The following is an 18,585-nucleotide window of genomic DNA, read 5'->3' as shown; positions in this document are numbered from 1 at the left end:
AATCCATCCCTCCCCCAATCCCTGCCCCATTGGCCACCACGAGTCTGTTCTCTCTGTGTGTGAGTAGAAACAGTCAATCTTACACCATCACGTAAACGTATATTCTCATATGTTTTGCAGATGTGTAGGTTCATGCAAAGGTACATGGTTAAAGGAGTCATCATGTTCTCCGTTTTTATAAGATACTCTGTATTCTCATGTGGTCTTCAGACTTTGTAGAAAACAGTGGGCCATCCCTCCATAACAAGCAGTTTCCTAACTACATTTGAGAAAATGCACACGAGTGTAAAACCTACACTTTACAACACAACCAACATGGTCCGAGAGGATTAACCCAGGACTCTCGCCCACAGCTGTCAACGATAGACGCTCTCTGGAGCTCTCTGCAGATCATTTTGGCGGCGTTAATTCCTGCAAAGGTATCATTGGGGACCGAGCAAGGATTTATCAGGTGGCTTTACCAGGCTGTCCTCATTCAGGGCAACTGCACTGTATGACGCTCGTGCGTCCCGAGCCTGTAGGGATATTCAGAAGAGCAAACCCACAAATATCAAACCGCAGCTCCCGTTGGCATCACGCCCTCTTCTGCGACTTCATTCTCATCAGTGTGTGCTCTGCGGCTAAACCTTTACCTCGGTTTCTTTTTCTTTTCTCCTGCAGTTTTCCCCCGACAACTCGAGCGTGTTGCTATAGTGACCGGCGGGACTGATGGCATTGGATATGCGACAGCGAAGCATCTGGCCAGACTGGGCATGCACGTCATCATAGGTGATGATTCACTTCCACAACTCCTCGTATCGTAGAGCGAGCGGGAGATACGCAGCTGCTTGCTCCTACATGTATGGAAATATTGATGGGCTTCCAGATCCAAGAAGGGCAGAAGGCGTAAGGGTGAATACTCGGAAACTGAAAGAGGCAGGAAATTGTGTTGTGCTTTTTTTTTGGACGGGAGTCAAGGTTCTGCTGTGATGTGGATCATATATTTTTTTCCCTGTGTGATTCACTGCAGTAAACAACAATAACTGTGAATTAGTTTGCCAGACCTCTCCTAACAAATCATAGGACAAACTGGGTGGAGTAAACAGCAAACGTTTTTCCTGTCCCAGTCCTGGAGGCTGGAATCTGAGATCCAGGTGTGGGCAGGGCTGGTTCCTGCTGAGGCCTCTCTCCTTGCCGTGTAGACGGCCGTCTTCTCCCTGTGTCCTCCCAGGGTCGTCCCTCTGTGTGTGTCTGTGTCCTGATCTCCTCTTCGTATAAGGACACCAGTCCTGTGGGATCAGGGCCCACCCTAGTGGGTGGACCTCATTTTAGCTTCATCCCCTCTTTAAAGACCCCATCTCCAAATACAGCCACACTCTGAGGTCCTGGGGGTCAGGGTTCAACATACGACGTTGCGATGTCATGATTCAGCTCCCAACAACCTGAACAGCTTCTGCATTTCAGATTCTGAACCGAAACTCTGTGTTTCCCGTCTTCTTTCTGAAACTTTCTAATGGCTTATTTTGGTCCCTAGATCCTCTTTGAAAATGAAGGGACTTTCTTCTGCTAGGAAAGTGAAGATGGTTCAAGCGGGCTAATTTTACATTTGTGAACCTTCCCATTCAGCTGGAGGTAGACGTTTAAATCAGCTGGACAAAGGGATATGGGGAGATGAGCTTTGGAAAAAGGCCGTAATATTTATCATGCTACTCCCGACATCATCTGGATTCAGTCAATCCCTTTTATGGTGTCGACACGTTTTTATGAAAATCGTACTGCAGGTCTGGTTTTAGGTGTTAGGGATTGCTTTCACTTCAGTCTTTCTAAAATATTACCCACGGCCCTTCATTCATTCATTATCGATTCATTTCTTCCTTTCTCTCGTTTTTCCTCCGTCGTGTGTTGAAAGATGATTACAGCTCAGACACAGCACTTGGGGGCTGTGGATTTAAACACACGTGAATCTCTCTCCTTTGTGGGTCTGTCCGTAAGCTCCATCCACAGCCAGATTCCCCCTTTTCTGGTCCCTGAGTCCCTTCACATCTAGTGAGGCCTCAGTGCACAAACTGAAATCCATCGTAGTATCAACCAGTTGTATTGGAATGCAGGTATAAAAGTATATAAGGAAAAATACTGCCACATAATTATACACGTTACGTCTTTATACAACAAATAATGGGTCTTCTGTGAGTTTAGTAACCCCTCCGATTTGGGGCTATGAGGATCTTTTTTTTTTTTCTTTGGTTGCGCTGGGTCTTAGTTGCGGCACGCAGGCTCCTTCGTTGCAGCAGGTGGGCTCCTTCGTTGCGGCATGCATGTGGGCTCTAGTTCCCTGACCGGGGATCGAACCCGGGCCCCCTGCATTGGGAGCGTGGAGTCTTAACCACTGCGCCACCAGGGAAGTCCTGCTATGAGGATCTTAAACCTTATTTCAAGACATCTTCAAGAACTGAACCCTGATAGGAGAATGGGGCTTCCATTGGTGGCCAAGCCATAGATCCTGTCCATCCTGTCCTCTTTGTCTCGTCCACGTTCCCTTGGAGGCCGAATGGACGGTGATGATGTCCATTCTTCCCCATCGGAACTCACAGATGCCCTGAGTCCCACGTGGGACATCCCCAGGGGTCCAGTGTAGCCCTCTGCTCTTAGAGGGGCGGGGCTTACCTGGGCACACACAACTCTTCCCTCACGCCCTTACATTGGAACTTTTTTTTGCTTTTGCAAAACCTGACTGCACCATTAAAATTTCTTCCATTTCGTGGCCTGTCCCATGTTCCACTCTCTTTTCAAAGACTGCAGTTTCTTATGGTGATTCCCTTTTTCCCATAACCGTCTATCTCTCATGTATGATGGGGTCTGTGGAATGGCCCACATTTGTCTTGCTCTGGGAGCAATAGATCCCTTCTTGGTCTACTTCACTGTTCTTTGTCTCCATGGAGGGGTTCTTTTCATCAGGAATACGGCTAAGTCCCATTCTCTGTTTTCTTTTGTGTGTGTGTGTTTTCTTTGTCTTTTTTTTCCCCCTCTTTCAATAAGTCTTTTTTTTTTATTTATTGGAATATAGTTGCTTTCCACTGTTGTGTTAGTTTCTGCCGTACAGCAAAGTGAATCAGCTATGCATATACACCTATCCCCTTTTTTTGGATTTCCTTCTCATTTAGGTCACCACAGAGCACTGAGTAGAGTTCCCTGTACTATACAGTAGGTTCTCATTAGTGATCTATTTTATACATAGTATCAATAGTGTATATATGTCCATCCCAGTCTCCCAGTTCATCCCAGCTCCCTGCCTTTCCCCCCGGGTAGGTCCTATTCTCTTGATAGATGTGGACATATTAAAAGTTTCTGAACTTGAAATTACCAACTTTATTTTATCACTATCCGTCACTCCCCTTAGATGAAGATGGGTTGCTTGCAGACCAGGAGGTCTTGTGGGAGAGGGGATGCATCTGAGAATGTATATCTGGAGCTCCTTTACCAACTTGAGCACCTCTGTGAACTCTTTATGTCTCTCTGGGGCCTGAGAATATCAAGGAGGTAGGATGTGGGAGCAGAGGGTGGAAGCAGATCTCAAGACTGCAGGGCGACTGTGAGATGGGGATGGGCTCTAGCCCCCTGATTTGTTGACTTTCCTTGGAGGGGCAGCCTCTGTTGTCTCATTAGAGATACGACAAGCCTTCCATGTCTTGGATTTCTGCCGATATTCGGAAGACTCGGTCAAAGTGATGTCAGCTCTTGTAAAGGAAGAGCCATGCATCCCCTCTGAGGACCGGCTGGGCCTGGGCTAGTGGTGGAAAGATGCGGTGGAGCAATCCAGGAGGAGCTTTCTAGTCTGAGCAAAGATGGGAGGCTGGCATCCAGTGCTGGGTGTCTCTGCCCCTGTGATCCCTCCACTGCAGGCACCTTCATCTTCTTCATTCCTAGTGAAACTAGGTGGTGTTGGAAGACAGAGAAGTAAAAAGAGCCCCATTTCTGTGCTTTTTGCCTCAGTGTGGTGGTTTTAGCTCCTGAGGAAGTCTAGAGGGTTAGGTCACGAGGAGATCTAGAGGGAAGGTCAGGATGAGGTCTAGCTGGGTGATGAGTATGTACTGCAGACACGGGCACTGAGCATATGCGAGCAAGCCTGGGCACCCAAGCGTTTGAGGACTGGAGCCCTGACTGGTATCACCTCCTTTAGGGGGTGTTTCTTGAGCATCAGGTATGGTATCCGTCAGCACCAAATTTCTCCTTTTCTCGAGTTAAACAGAGAGCAGACAGCACATCCTCACCCGCTCGTGTCTCCTTTCCCACTAACGTTCTGATGTCCCTGATTGAACTTTCCCCGAGGGACACAGTTCTGACCCTCCCTGTCAATCCAGTCACATAGGGAGTCTTACCGCCTCTGTGTGTCTTTGAGGGAATAGTTGAACATATCCTGAGAGGGACGGTTTTTCTTCTTACGTGACAGCTGGAGACAGGGTCACTTAATGAAACATTATCATTGGGCAGAATGCATTTTTCTGTTAAACACAGATTAAGAGATGGGTTTCATCAATTCCACACTCTCAGTCCCGAGGCCATGAATATTTACAGAATAATCAATTACTTGCTGAAGAATTGAAGTGATAGTCTGGGTCCGAGTCCAGCCCATTAGTGCTGCTAAGAATGCATGAATTATTCAGATTCCCATCTGTTCACAGTACCTTAGTTCCTACTGTTTCAAAATACCGTTTTGGTGGAAGAGCCCTCTTTATTCATAATTCTTAATAAGCGGTCATCTAAGGTCTAGACCAGGGGTTGGTACGTTTTTTTCTGCTATAGGCTGGATGGTAAATATTATCATAGGTCTCTCATGCTGATCAGCTCTGCCCTTACAGCAGGAAATCAGCAACGGCCAGTACTTAAAGGACACGGCTGTCTAAGCGATGGGCCACATCTGGCCCCGGGTCCGTAGTGTGCTGGCCCTAATTTGGGTCCACTCCGCCACGACAGTTGTGTTGCTTCTCGCAGATCTTTACGATCTGGTGGCTAGGGTGCTGTCTTCAGGGAGCGGACCTGGATGTGAGAGGTTGTCCTTCCCACTCGACTTGGTGCCCCTGACGCCTTGCACTGCAGCTCGTATAAAACCTAACCCCTGCTGCACGAAGGCTGAACGGAAGGCGGACCCACTGCGTCTGAGCCCTGCTGCTGTCGTGGCGGAGTGTTTCCGGGTACGCAGCCAGCACTCCGGAGATATATGGGCAGCACTGGCAGCTGTGTAGGGTCGAGCATCCGATATCCAGCCCGTAAGAGGCAGCTGCTGAAGATGACCTTTGCCCCCAAAGTGCCTCTCCATCCCTCCCATACAATCCAGCCCTGATTGCCTGAATATTTTTTTCTTTGATTTTTTTTTAATTTTTTAAATTTCTGTCTTCTGTCGGAGCATAGTTGATTTACAGTGTTGTGTCAGTTTCAGGTGTACGGCAGAGTGAATCAGTGATACGTGTACATATATCCACTGTTTTTCAGATTCTTTTCCCATAGAGGTCATTACAGAGTACTGAGTAGTGTTCCCCGTGCTCTACAGTAGGTCCTTGCTGGTTATCTATTTTATATCTAGCAGTGTGTATAAGTCAATCCCAAACTCCAAATATATCCCTCCCCCCCGGTAACCACAGGTTCGTTCTCTAAGTCTGTGAGTCTGATTCTGTTTTGTAAATAAGTTCATACGTGTCAGTTTTGTTTAGATCCCGCCTAGAGCCGATGTCATATCCTGATGGCCTGAGCACGCAGTGAGCTGCCCGTCGGGGGACGCTGCTGGCCGTGGCCAGTGTGTCCTGCAGTTCCATCGCTTCTCCCCAGCCCACCCTCAGCTTTCGTTCTTCCTCTGGACACTTATGTCTTTCTGACTTCATTTGAGCTTCTGCTACGCCAGCCCTTGATGTCAAGATGGTCTCAGGCTGGAGGGTAGCCCAGCAGCAGATGGTGTTTTAATGTTTAAAAATTGCACAAGTTTCAGAAACAAGCTCATATGTGTCTGCAGCCCTCACTTACCCCATGGATTCTTGTTTTTTTTGGTCTTTGATGCCCGGAACATTTAGGGATGGAAGACATGCTTCTTTGCCACCCTGCCCCTGCACTCCCTCAGTGCAGGAAGGCTCTCCCAGCAAAACCACGTCATAACCGCATAATGTTTATTTCTTTGAGGAGCTGGAAGTGCAAATGACTTCTGCGGCTGCATCTTCTTGATGTCTGCAGCTCTGAACTTCTCCGAGGCGGTGACAGCTTCTATATTCCTTTTCGTTCACCCCCAGAGATGTCCTTTGCCACGTTTATCTTCAGCAGGGGGCATTTCTCATTCCCCCTGGGTTCACCACTTTTCCTCTCTTATATGTTTGTTACAAATACACCCGTTGCTGTAAACATCTTTTTTGTTGTTTTGTTTTGCAAAGGGCATTGCCTAGGTTCATTTGGGGACACTTGTCAGTGACACAGAGCACATAACACAGAGGAAAATAGTAGGGAATACTCTTAGAGTGTGTAAGTGAGACCACGGGTACGTAAACAGCGTGCAGAAATGCATGATAAAAGGATTGCTTGGTCGTGTACTTTCACGGAGACCTCAACAGGCTTTGACCGAGAGAACCAGCATCTTCCCAGGAGGGGCTGTGGCTGCAGGTGGGAGGGTGATGTGGGCAGGACCCTCCCAGGCCCCTCAGCGGTGTCCTCTTGCCCCCTGTTGGTTCTCTGGGCGTCAGGGCTCCATGCCCAGCCCCGTGTTCACAGGTGCCAGCTCTGGCCTCCCTGTTGAAGGTCTCCTGTGACGCAGCGCCCAGGGAGTTTCAGGTGTGGCTTCTGCACAAGGTGAGAGGCGCTGCTTGAGGCCGGCTCCTTAGTCAGGGATGCTGCCGGGAAGCAGCCTGGCCTGGCCTCTCCCCACCCCGAGCAGCAGATACATCAGGACCCCCTTAAAGTGAGGGCTGTCTGCGCACAGACGTAGGGAAGAACAGCCCCCCTGCCCTCCAGGCTCTACCCTCACGGTCAACACAGATTCACCTCCTCAGGCATTAAAGAAACCTCATTCACTTTCTTTCGCCCCAAATTTCAACGGGGACACCCTCATCCTTCACAAAAGACCCATCGCCACCCTTCTAAGCGAACGTTCCCAGCATCGCACCCGCTGATTTTACGGAGTCACGGGTAACGGGAGGAGACATCTCGAGCTCATGGTGGGAATGTCCTGCGATGGTTTTTTTTCTTTTTTAATTTTTTTTTTTTTTGGCCGTGCCACGCGGCTTGCGGGATCTTAGTTCCCCGACCAGGGATGGAACCCAGACCCTCGGCAGTGAAAGCGCAGAGTCCTAACCACGGGACCTCCCGGGAAGTCCCCCGTGATGGTTTTTATAGCTCAAGCCACTGTGAACAGAGCGGTCGCCTGGACCAAAAGTCTCTCGAAAGATCTATGTCTAGTCTGACATTTCTGCTGACAGTTTCACGCTCATATGCTCTTGGTGTCCCCGTGGTCCCGATGCCGCTAGGTGCTTCGTGTCCCTGGAATTACTGAAAAGTAAGATGTCCCAGAAAGGCATCCTTTTGACCAATCCACCTAAAGAAAATGCATCTTCAGTGGATACGCTGAATCCGCTACAGTTGCTCCGATGGCCAAATTCAATGCCGGGACGGAAGGAGACACTTAGCGTGTTGTAGGGCTGTGTTTACTGTCTCAAGAAAACATGGTTTCCAATGGGGTAGCTTCCTTACCCTGAATTGTATCTTTTCTTTTCCTTGTAGGCGGAAATAATGAAGGCAAAGCGGAAGAAGCTGTGAGAAAGATAAGAGAGGAAACCCTCAATGACAAAGGTACTCTACTGCCCGGTAGACAGAGGGCTCTGCTGCTTGGTCTGGGGGCTGCAGGCCCTGGCGTGGGCTCAGGGACCCGGATGGTGGACGTGGCTCTGGGCAGCGGTGTCTCTGATTCTTGGGCTTTTCTCGGGGGGGGCTTTTGTCCTCCTTGGGGCGTGGAAGGTGGGAGCAAGCACGCTGCCACCGCGGCACCTGCTGGGGAGGGCGTTCCTTGTGAAACGGGCCCGTTTTCATTCCCTGTCGATCTCCAGGGCCCTCTGAGGCCCGTGTTCACTCAGGAACCGTTGGAGGCACCCTCCGGCAGGTACACCTACTTTTCTCGGGTTCTTGAAGGGAAGATGTACCAAACAGGACCTGCCGGGTCTCACGGGGATCGGCGCTGCCCCGTCGTGCCTCCCCGGGGCCTCCTCTACCTATTGAACCCGGGGGATACACACACGGCCCTCACATCTTTCCTGACACCAACGCTCTCCGGTGCTTTCTGAGCCCAAGCCTGGTGCCTTATGTTTAAAAAAAGCACATGCAGGTCACGTTCTTGGCCGTCAGAGCCAGGGTGTTTCAAGCATCACCCAGAAGCTGAGGATTCCCATCTGTGGGCAGATGGCGATTCCCGAGAGACACATGAAAACCCCGGACGGACGGGTAAGGCCGTATCTGTCCCTTTGTGTCAAGACTCCCACTTGTGGGTGTTCCAGGTTGACCGTCCGGCCCTCTGCCCAAGGCTGGGGCGTGCTGACATTCCCAATGTCTCCCCTGCCCTCGTGGCAGGATGTCTTTCATCCTTTTCCTTTCCTCCCCCTTTTTTTTTTTTTAATGGGGGTAGAGTTGTTTTACAATGTTGTGTTAGTTTCTGCTGTACCGTGAAGTGGAGTTAGTTCCCTGTGCTGTACGGCAGGTTCTCATTAGGCATCTACTAGGATGCCTTTGATCTTGAGACAGAACACAGAGGGGCTTCCGCAGCTCTCCCGCAACACCAGGCAGCTCCTGCAGACGGAGGCGCTGCTTCTCTCCCTCGCCTGCCCCGGGGCAGAAGTGGTCCACTGTTGCGACAGCTGATCGTGTCACATGGGGTAGTTTCCTACCCCGTCCCTAGTTTGCAGTGGCTCAGGGGGCCTCTCTCTCCAACGCCTTGGTTTCCACCCAGTGTGTATTTCCCGGGCCTCTAGCAGTAGCGTCACCAGGGGCAGGTGGTTAGAAGTGCTGATTTTCAGCCCTGAGCACGGAAACTTCTGCAGGCGGGGCCGGGAACCTGCATTTTCCCACGCCCTCCCCGGGAATCCTCCTGCCCCCCTCAAGTTTAAGAATCGCTGCTGTCGTGACCGCACGAAACCATAATTTCCAGACCAAAAGAGGAGCCTCGTGAGAACCGCCAAAGCGTGGGCTTCTTTTCATGACCTGAAAAACCTCTGGAAAGGATGAAAAAATAATTCACCCAAACTCGCTCGTGTTACAGCCCTAACCAGTCAAGGTGCCGAGGTTCATCTGGGGCTACGTGAGCTTCCGTAAAACGTGTAAGAGCTTCATGTGTTCTGACAGAGCTGTAATCCGTAGCCCTGATTGATGGGAGGAAAGAACGTTCTAGAACATCTTTAGACAGTTTCCTGGTGGCATCAGCTTTGTACGCTGCGACTCACGGTTTGTGCAGAAAGCTCACGGATTAAAGGGGAAACGCCTCCGCAGCAGCTCTGTGCTGGAGGGGAGGCCCCCAGGGCCTGCGCTGGGCAGGGCGGTGATTCCTAATCACCCAGGACGGTGATGTCAACGTCCCTCTGGTCAAGGCTGGTGACAGAGCCTCGGCTGTGTCTGCTCCTGTGTCTTCATTTCTAGCAAGTGACACCAGTAGATCCATGAAATTTGCATCTGGGAGAAGTAGTCGTCGGGGCGGACAGTCAGTCAGGTGCACACCGACAGCAGAGAGAGCCCAGGGGTCTGCACAAGCCCCAAACCCCAGCCTGCCTGCACCCCACTTGCTGGCAGCCCCCCCACCTCCGGGCATCCATGTTTATGGAAAGGGCGAGGCTGGGCGTCCTTGGTGGGTAGCAGCCCTGCGCTGGTCCTTGTGTTGCTTGGACCTGCCCTTGCCCAGAAGCTGGCAGCGCTCAGGGAAGCTCAGGTTCCCCCTGGCCTGGGAGGGGACATGGGGGCCAGGGAGGTGTCTGGACACAAGCTGAGTGACCCCTGAGGTCTGCAGCAGGGATATGGTCTGAGCCAGGGTGAGCGTGGCCACTCCCACGGGGGCTGGTCCAGTGAGGGAGTGAACCCTTGATGACACACGCACACGCACCTTTTAAAATTCCTCTTGTGCGTTGAACCAGACATGAAGGCAGCGCTGTCCGTATTTTACACCAGAAGCCTGGCACTTGGAAGTCGGTCCATGGACGCCGCAGCCCGTGCACGCCTGGAGGGGTCCACGGGACAGGTGGGAGATGCTGAGACCTGGCCAGAGGAGGATGGTTTGGTGGTGGTCCTCGAACTGTCGTTGCTGAATTCGCATCCAGCCTCGGGATTCCCCCGAGCCAAGGTCCAGCCAGTCCCGGGGGAAGAGGGGCACTCCCTGTGCCGGGGACCCGCTGTGCAAGGGCAGCGCCGGTGGGGACACTGGGTCTCCCTGTGCATCGGTGGCCGTCGGTCGGCCCTCACCCTTCCTCTTGGTTTAGCTCCCTGCAGACTCGGCCGGACCCGGTCTGGGTCAGGATGCTCTCAGGAGTGGAACCCACAGCCCTGCAGAGGTGCTTCTGTCCAGACTAGCTGCCCTGCTGCAGCCTCTGAGGGTCTTGTCCCCACATCCCCCGGCTTCCCACTTGGCCAGGGGGAGCCCCACCTGTTCCTCGCTTATGGCTCTTCCATGATTCTCTGGATTCTTCTCTTTTTTTTTGGAGCAAATCAGCAGATAGCCTGAGACTAGCAGATGACTGTCGAGAACACAATTATTTCTTTTTGAAATTTTTATTGGGGTATAGTTGCTTTACAGTGTTGTGTTAGTGTCTTCTGTACAGCAAAGTGACTCCGTTATACATAATACATGTATCTATTCTTTTTCAGGTTCTTTTCCTGTATAGGTCATTACAGAGTATTGAGTAGAGTTCCCTAACACAATTATTTCTAAATGCCGAATTTCTCTGTAGCCTGCCTCCCCCCTCATCTCTGTACTGACCCTTTTTTCTTAGTTCTTCGTTGAATGCTTTCTGTGCTGTACCATCTGCCTTTGACATCACAGTCAGTTGAGGTCATGTTTGGGGCTGGGATGGGAGGATACCTGCCTATCAGTGTATAACTAGTTTGGCTTTCGGAACGATATATTCGCGAGTATGGTCTCAGGAATCAATCATTTCTCAACCTAGAGATTTCCAGGGAAGAGACTTTTCATACCTTATCACCATGTATCCATGGTACCAAAACCTTTATTGTTCTTGAGTAATTATGTGCTGATGCAAGCTCTCTTATTTGGAGCAAATAGTCTTGCTAATTTACCAAAAAAAAAAAAAAAAAACCCACCCCCAAATACCAATAAAAACCCGAACACCACAAAAAGAAACAGCAAAATGGCGTAACAACATTCAAATGAACCCAAATGGAAACAGATAATTTAAATACTTTTAAAAGGACTCCAGGCAGGTAAACTTTGCTTTGCCCATTTCACAGTGACACACGCAACCCACGAGGGAATTCCCTAGTCCCAAATCCTAGGAAATGTGGTGTCTGTTCTTTGTTTTTAAAAGGAGAAAGGCATCCCTTGCTTTGTGTCACTGTTCCACACTTTTCCACGGTCAGCAGTGTCTTCCTGGACAATTTTACACCTTTCCTAACGTCATTCTTTTAAAAAATCTTTTAAATTAAAGTATATCGTGTTAGTTTCAGGTGTACAGCACGGTGATTCAGTTATACATGTACATAGATTCCTTTTCAGATTGTTCTCCTTTCTCGGTTATGACAGAACATCGAGCAGAGTTCTCTGTGCTCTACAGTAGGTCCTTATTAGTTATGTATTTTGTATACAGTAGTGTGTCTGTGTTAACCCCAGACTCCTAATTTATCCCCCCCCACCTTTCCCCTTTGGTAACCGTAAGTTTGTTTTCCATGTCTGTGACTCTGTTTTGTTAATAAGTTCATTTGTATCATTTTTTAAAAAGATTTATTGATTACTTATTTATTTATTTTTGGCTGCGTCGGGTCTGAGTTGCAGCACGCAGGCTCTTCGTTGTGGCGCGCGGGCTTCTCTCTAGTTGTGGCGTGTGGGCTCTGTAGTTTGTGGCACGCGGGCTCTCTAGTTGAGGCGTGCAAGCTCAGTAGTTGCGGCGTGCTGGCTTAGTTGCCCCGCGGCATGTGGGGTCTTAGTTCCCCTGACCAGGGATCGAACCCGCGTCCCCTGCGTTGTAAGGTGGATTCTTTACCACTGGACCACCACGGAAGTCCCTGTATCATTTTTTATTGAAGCATAGTTGATTTACAATATCATGTTAGTTTCAGGTATACAGCACCGTGATTCAGGTTTATCCATATATTCCTTTTCAGATTCTTTTCCCATACAGGGTATTACGAGATACTGAGTAGAGTTCCCTGGGCTGTTCAGTGGGTCCTCGTTGGTTGTCTGTATTATATAGAGTAGTGTGTATATGTCAATCCCAATCTCCTAATTTATCCCTTCCCCCGTCTCTCCCATGGTAACCATAAGTTTGTTTCCTATGTCTGTGACTCTATTTCTGTTTTGTAAATAAGTTCATTTGTACCATTTTTTAGATTCCACATACAAGCGATATCATATAATATTTGTCTTTCTCTGTCTGACTTACTTCACTTAGTATGATAATCTCCAGGCCCATCCATGTTGCTGCAAATAACATTATTTCGTTCTTTTTTATGGCTGAGTAATATTCCATTGCATATATGTACCACATCTTCTTTATCCATTCTTCTATTGATGGACGCTTAGGTTGCTTCCATGTCCTGCCTATTGTAAATAGTGCTGCTATGAACACTGGGGTGCATGTATCTTTTCAAATTATGGTTTTCTCCTGTCTTTTTGATTTAACTTAAAATGGCCCTTATTGACAGTTTCCTGTTTCCTACAGGCATCCTTTTCTTTCCCACTTTCATTTTCTTTAATTGAAGTGCAGTTGATGTACAATGTTATATATTTCACGTGTACAGTATAGTGATTCACAACTGTAAAGGTTATACTCCATTTATAGTTATGGAAAAATATTGGCTATATTCCCTGTGTTCTACAACATAACCTTGTCGCTTATTTATTTTATACCTAGTAGTTTGTGCCTCTTAATCCCCTCCCCCTATCCTGCCCCTCCCCCTTCCCTCTCCCCACTGGTAACCACTAGTTTGTCCTCTGTATCTGTGAGTCTGCTTCTTTTTTGTTATATTCACTAGCTTGCTGTATTTTTTAGATTCCACATATAAGTGAGATCATAGACTATTTGTCTCTGTCTGAGTTACTTCATTTAGCATCGTGCCCTCCAAGTCCATCCATGTTGCTGCCAATGGCATGATTTCATTCTCTTTTATGGCTGAGTAGTATCCCACTGTGTATATATGGACCACATCTTCTTTCTCCATTCATCTGTCTGTGGACACTTAGGTGGCTTCCGTGTCTTGGCTGGTGTAAACGGTGCTGTTATGAACGTTGGGGTGCGTGTATCTTTTCGAATTATGGTTTTCTCTGGGTATGTGCCCAGGAGTGGGATGGCTGGGTCATATGGTAGCTCTCCTTTTACTTTTAAGGAAGCTCCATCCTGTTCTCCAGAGTGGCTGTATCAACTTACATTCCCAGCCACAGTGCAGGAGGGCTCCCTCTTCTCCACGCCCTCTCCAGCATTTGTTATTTGTGGTCTTTTTGATGACAGCCTCTCTGACAGTTGTGACGTGATGGTGAATGACTTAATAAGTGGATTTTGAAAAAATGGACTTTTAATTTTGGAACAGTTCTAGATTACAGAAGAGCTGTGAAGGTTCCCGAGTCCCCACATACCCTATGTCTATAGTTCTCTCCATCCTTAATATCTTGTGTTAAGTTCGTGTCTCACAGTGAAAGCACCTTATTGGTCTACGATCCCTGACTAAAGACCTTATGTTTTTTCCGAATTTCCTTAGTTTTTACCTAATGCCTTTCTTCCATCCCAGGATCCCATACAGGATGCTACGGTAAGATCTAGTTGTCCCATCTCTTTAGGCTCCTCTTGGCTCTGATCATTTCTTAGACTCTCTGTGGTTTTTGTCTTTGTTTTTTGATGACCTTGACAGTTTTGCAGAGTGCTGGCCAGGAATTCTGTGGAATGTCCCCCTTTCATCTTTAACTTGGTGTCCTGAGGTAGCCAGTGAGTAGGCATGCCTGGATAGACAGACACTAGACAGGTGTTCATACAGACAGATGATTTCCTGTGGGCAATTAGAAGGTTTAACAATGCCTGGAGAAAACCATAAGTTGAAAAGATACATGCGCCCCAATGTCCATTGTAGCACTATTTATATACAATAGCCAAGACATGGAAACAACCTAACTGTCCATCAACAGATGAATGGATAAGGAAGATGTGGCACATATATACAGTGGAATACTACTCAGCCATAAAAAAGAAAGAAATCATGCCATTGGCAGCAACTTGGATGGACCTAGAGATGATCATACAAAGTGAAGTAAGCCAGACAGAGACAGACATATATCATACGATAGCACTTATATGTGGAATCTGAAATATGATGTAAATGAACTTATTTACAAAACAGAAACAGACTCACAGACATAGAAAACAAACGTATGGTTACCAAAGGGGAAAGGGGGGCGGGATAAATTAGGAGTTTGGGATTAACATATACACACTACTATATATAAAATAGATAACCAACAAGGACCCACTGTAGAGCACAGGGAACTCTACTGAATATCTCGTAATAACCTATCATGGGAAAAGAATTTGAAAAGGAATAGATGCATGTGTACGTGTAACTGAATTGCTTTGCTGTGAAACCAACACAACATTGTAAATCAACTCTACTGCAATTAAAAAAAATGGCATTCGGTGAGTCAATTCTATTAACAAAGAAAAAAAAAAAGGAAGTTTAGAAGGTCATCGTGTCTTTTCTGAAGGGACGAAGGCGCAGCACAGCCCTTTGTGAACATTTAATGTTATTACTGCTCACACCGTGTTCTTCCTGTGAAGGGCTCTTCATTTCTCAGGCTCGGGAATGATTAATGTTAACCTTTGGAAGCACCGTCAAGGTGACTTCCATGAGGGAGGCGATTGTCTGCCTAGTTTCCTTAGCTCGTCTATACACACTTACAGGAATAATAATAGAAGAAAAAACCCACAGGGAAGAATTTTCATTCTCATCGTGCATCCAAAGTTCCATTTCCCCCACCAATAATTTATGCAATATTTTCACTCCCTCCTGCATTGTCCTGTTATCCTGTGCCGTGTTTCTCCTCTTTTCATTTGTGGGGAGGAATCATCGCCGAGGAAATTCATTTTGACCGTTCCCTTCTAACACACCTCAAGGTGCTCCGTGCTTTTAAACTTGGCAATTAGAGAACCTGCTCGCGTGACCGTCTCTAAAAGTTATTCTGGAAATGTTACTTCCATGATATTTTTCCTCCTGGGGGAAATGAAGTCGTGCTTAGTTGTTATAGAAGATAAACATATAGTAAGAAAGGCTTTTTAAAAAAATAAAACTTGGAGGATTATGTAATGATATTTGAAACACTTAAATGAGACCCAGAGGTTAACGTTTCCTGGAAGGAGCTTCTCCTTCAGTGAAAAGGACGTTGCCTCTGAAATTGTTGTCAAGATTCTGATGAGAACAGCCCGTGCCCAGCTCTGCACACATCTGTGGTCCTCTCCGTGTTATCATCTCTGTGATGTGTGGTTTGGGGTGTGCAGAGCCCGTGATGTTAGCATGTTAGAAATCGCTTCCATCCACTTTCTAACAGATACTTGGAGGCTCCGTAAGGTACTGAAGTGCCTTGAAGATAAATATTTATTTTCATTTATTGCAGGTTACGTTTTAAAACCTTTTCCTGAAGAGGAACGTTTCACCGTCTCCTCAGAGCAGGGTGGGAGATTCACATGGTCCTAAGTGTTTGCAGGTAGCATTATTCCGCCTTCATTCGTGAGAGCTGTTTTCCACGCACGTAGAGTTCTGGGTTGAAAACACTGCCCTACCCCCAGGATATTAAAGTTGTTGTGACCTGGCCTTCTGGCCTTCATTGTTTCAGATAGGAAATCAGCTATAATTATTTGTGTTTATTTTTTTTTGCGATACCGGGCCTCTCACTGTTGTGGCCTCTCCCGTTGCGGAACTATAATCAGCTATAATTATTATCATTATTTCCTGAATATAATGTGCCTTCTTTCCTCTTTTTTTTTTTTAACTTGTTTTCAGAATTTTGATAATACGCCTGCGTGTGGTTCCCCGTGTTTATCCTACTTGGGTTTAAAAGGCTCCCCGTAGCCGTGGGGTAGGAAGTTTTGATAAAATTTGAACAACTTTTAGCCACTATTCTTCAAATGCGTTTCCTGCTTTGTTCTTTCCACCTTCTTGTCAGTCCACAATCACGCATGTGGTAGGTTACGTGACACCGTCTGACCTTTCATTGAGCTCCGTTCATTTTGTCCAACTTCCTTTTCTTCCTTTGTGCTGTAGCTTGAATGATTTCTATTGAACTATCTCACGTTCACCAAATTGTTTTTCATTTGTGTGCAGTCCACTTGTAATCCCATCCTTGGACTATTGTTGTCCTCAAAACTAACTGTATTTTTCAGTTTTAGGACTTCCATTTGGTTATTTTTAGTTTACATGTCTTTCCTGACGTTCTTCCTTTCTTCACCCTTGACCTCCATCTTTTCTTGTAAATGCTTTAATTCATAATTGTTACCTGAAAGTTCTTGTCTCTTCATTCCAACAGCTGCGTCATCTCTGGGTCTGTTTCTATTGATTTTTCTCCTTCTTGACAGCAGGTGACATTTTCCCATTTCTCTGCATGTCTAGTCATTTTTGTGTGTGTATTGGACATTGTGATTGATCCACTGTAGAGATTTTGCGTTCTGTTATCTTCCTCTGAAGAGTGTTGAGCTTTGTAGTGGACAGTGCTATCACTGGTGGGTTACCTTGGCTTCACGTCTTGTCATGATGAGTCTATTTCAGTTCTGCCCTTGGGCCTTGGATGGAGCTCTCAATCTTAAGATACGGAGCTCTCAATCTCGATCCTTTGTTCTAAGACGTAGCCCATCTCAGGATTCAGGTGAGACTCTGAGCTGTTCACTGAGCCCCTGCAACCTGGCAAGATGCAAGCGTCATCCTGTCTCCCCAGCACCAGGCAGTGGCTGAAATTTCTCCGCTCACATCTTTCAACCTTCCAGCTGCAGTTTGCCCCTGAACTCCTTGGTGTCTTGCCGTGTTTCTGCAGTTCACTAGTCTGCTGAGGTTGCGACGGGATTTTCTACTCGGAATTTTCAGCTCCTGCCCCTGTGGCCTTTCATTTAGGATTCTGCGCCTCCATTCCAGCTGCCCTAGGCGCCCCAGACTCTGACCTTTGACTCCTCAGCCCAACCAGTTGTCACTTTCTCTTTGAGGTCTGCACCCCTGCATGTTGAAATTTGAGAAGTACCCTCAGGGTACCGCCCCCCGCCCCCCAAAAAAGATAAATGAGAATGGTCTGTGGCAAACCAGAATGTGTAGCCCCTCTTTTTTTTTTTTTTTTTTGGTAGCCCCTCTTTAATAAGCTACTGAAGTTAGAATAACGAGCTTCAGCACAACAGATAACCAAACCGCCTTTTGTTAGAAATGATGATCATTAGCGTACACAGCTGCATCGTGTTGGATACGTGCTCTGTAGTGGGTATTGTTTTAAATGCTTTACGTGTATGGATTCACGTGGTCCTCTCCTAGGAAGGAGTTATTGTCACTATTCCCTTTTTACAAGTGAGGAAACCAGGGCACAAAGAGTTTCGGGAAGCCTCTTAACATCATGCCATTAATAAGTGGACAATTTGAGTCTGAACTCAGAGTCCTAGAAGGAACCCAGAAATAGAGCAACCCTTGGAGATGGGGAGAGATGGAGAAGGCAGGGAAACAGAAAGAGAGAGGCGGGTGGAGAAAGACAGAAAGCAGCTCAAGCAGCTCAACAGATGGGAGTTGGGTGGGTGTTGCTGGCCCAGGGTCTCGCAGGGACCCTGGCTTGTACATTGTAGTCACGCCTCTGTCGGTGGGACACAGTGGAGGCAGGAGAAACATGGTGGGGTTATAACCCTTCCTGTTATTTTCATAGCGACAAGAACGCAGCAGAGGGAACCGCATGTGCCCCAAGACCCCTGAGAGTGCCGAGAGCTGGGGAGGGCTCTAGGGCCTCCACAGCCCATGGGAAGGTACGGCTCCTTCAAACCCAGAACATGAGCCCATGAGGAAGCAGAACCCCAGCTGCCACCCGGGTTGTGTGTATCTATCCGTTATAGGTACATATCCATGAAGAAACTCTTCCAGGTTCTGTCTAGTTGGGCGTCTTCCTTTGTAATAAAGAGAAGTCCTTGTTTTTATGGCTACGTACGCTTCTGTTGACAGGATATCCCAGGGTGTTTGCCTCATTTCTCATCGATGGCTTGTGTTTCGTTACCCCGTGTGTTCGGTGCCCTTGTCTTTGTATCTTAAACACTTACTCTTCCCCCGATGCCTTCTGATATGTCGTATGAGGAGTCAAAGGCGTTGAATGCAGGTTGCCGAACAGCTCTCCAGGAATGTGGCACTGGTCACGGCCACCACGAGTGGACCACTTGCCCTTGTCCT

At 47.6% G+C, this 18,585-nt stretch overlaps 1 protein-coding gene across 1 annotated transcript in view; it reads left to right on the top strand.

Annotated features, from left to right (window-relative positions):
* Nucleotides 1-18,585, top strand: part of DHRSX (dehydrogenase/reductase X-linked) — a 195,903-nt gene that overhangs the window by 32,925 nt on the left and 144,393 nt on the right. The window contains exons 2-3 of the mRNA XM_049704901.1: nt 661-768; nt 7,729-7,797. Coding sequence (XP_049560858.1) covers nt 661-768; nt 7,729-7,797 — 177 coding nt within the window. The remainder of the gene's footprint in view (nt 1-660; nt 769-7,728; nt 7,798-18,585) is intronic.

Source organism: Orcinus orca, chromosome X, assembly GCF_937001465.1.
Source record: "Orcinus orca chromosome X, mOrcOrc1.1, whole genome shotgun sequence".
In the NCBI taxonomy this organism is placed as follows: Eukaryota; Metazoa; Chordata; class Mammalia; order Artiodactyla; family Delphinidae; genus Orcinus; species Orcinus orca.
This window is presented reverse-complemented; position numbering and strand designations above follow the sequence as displayed.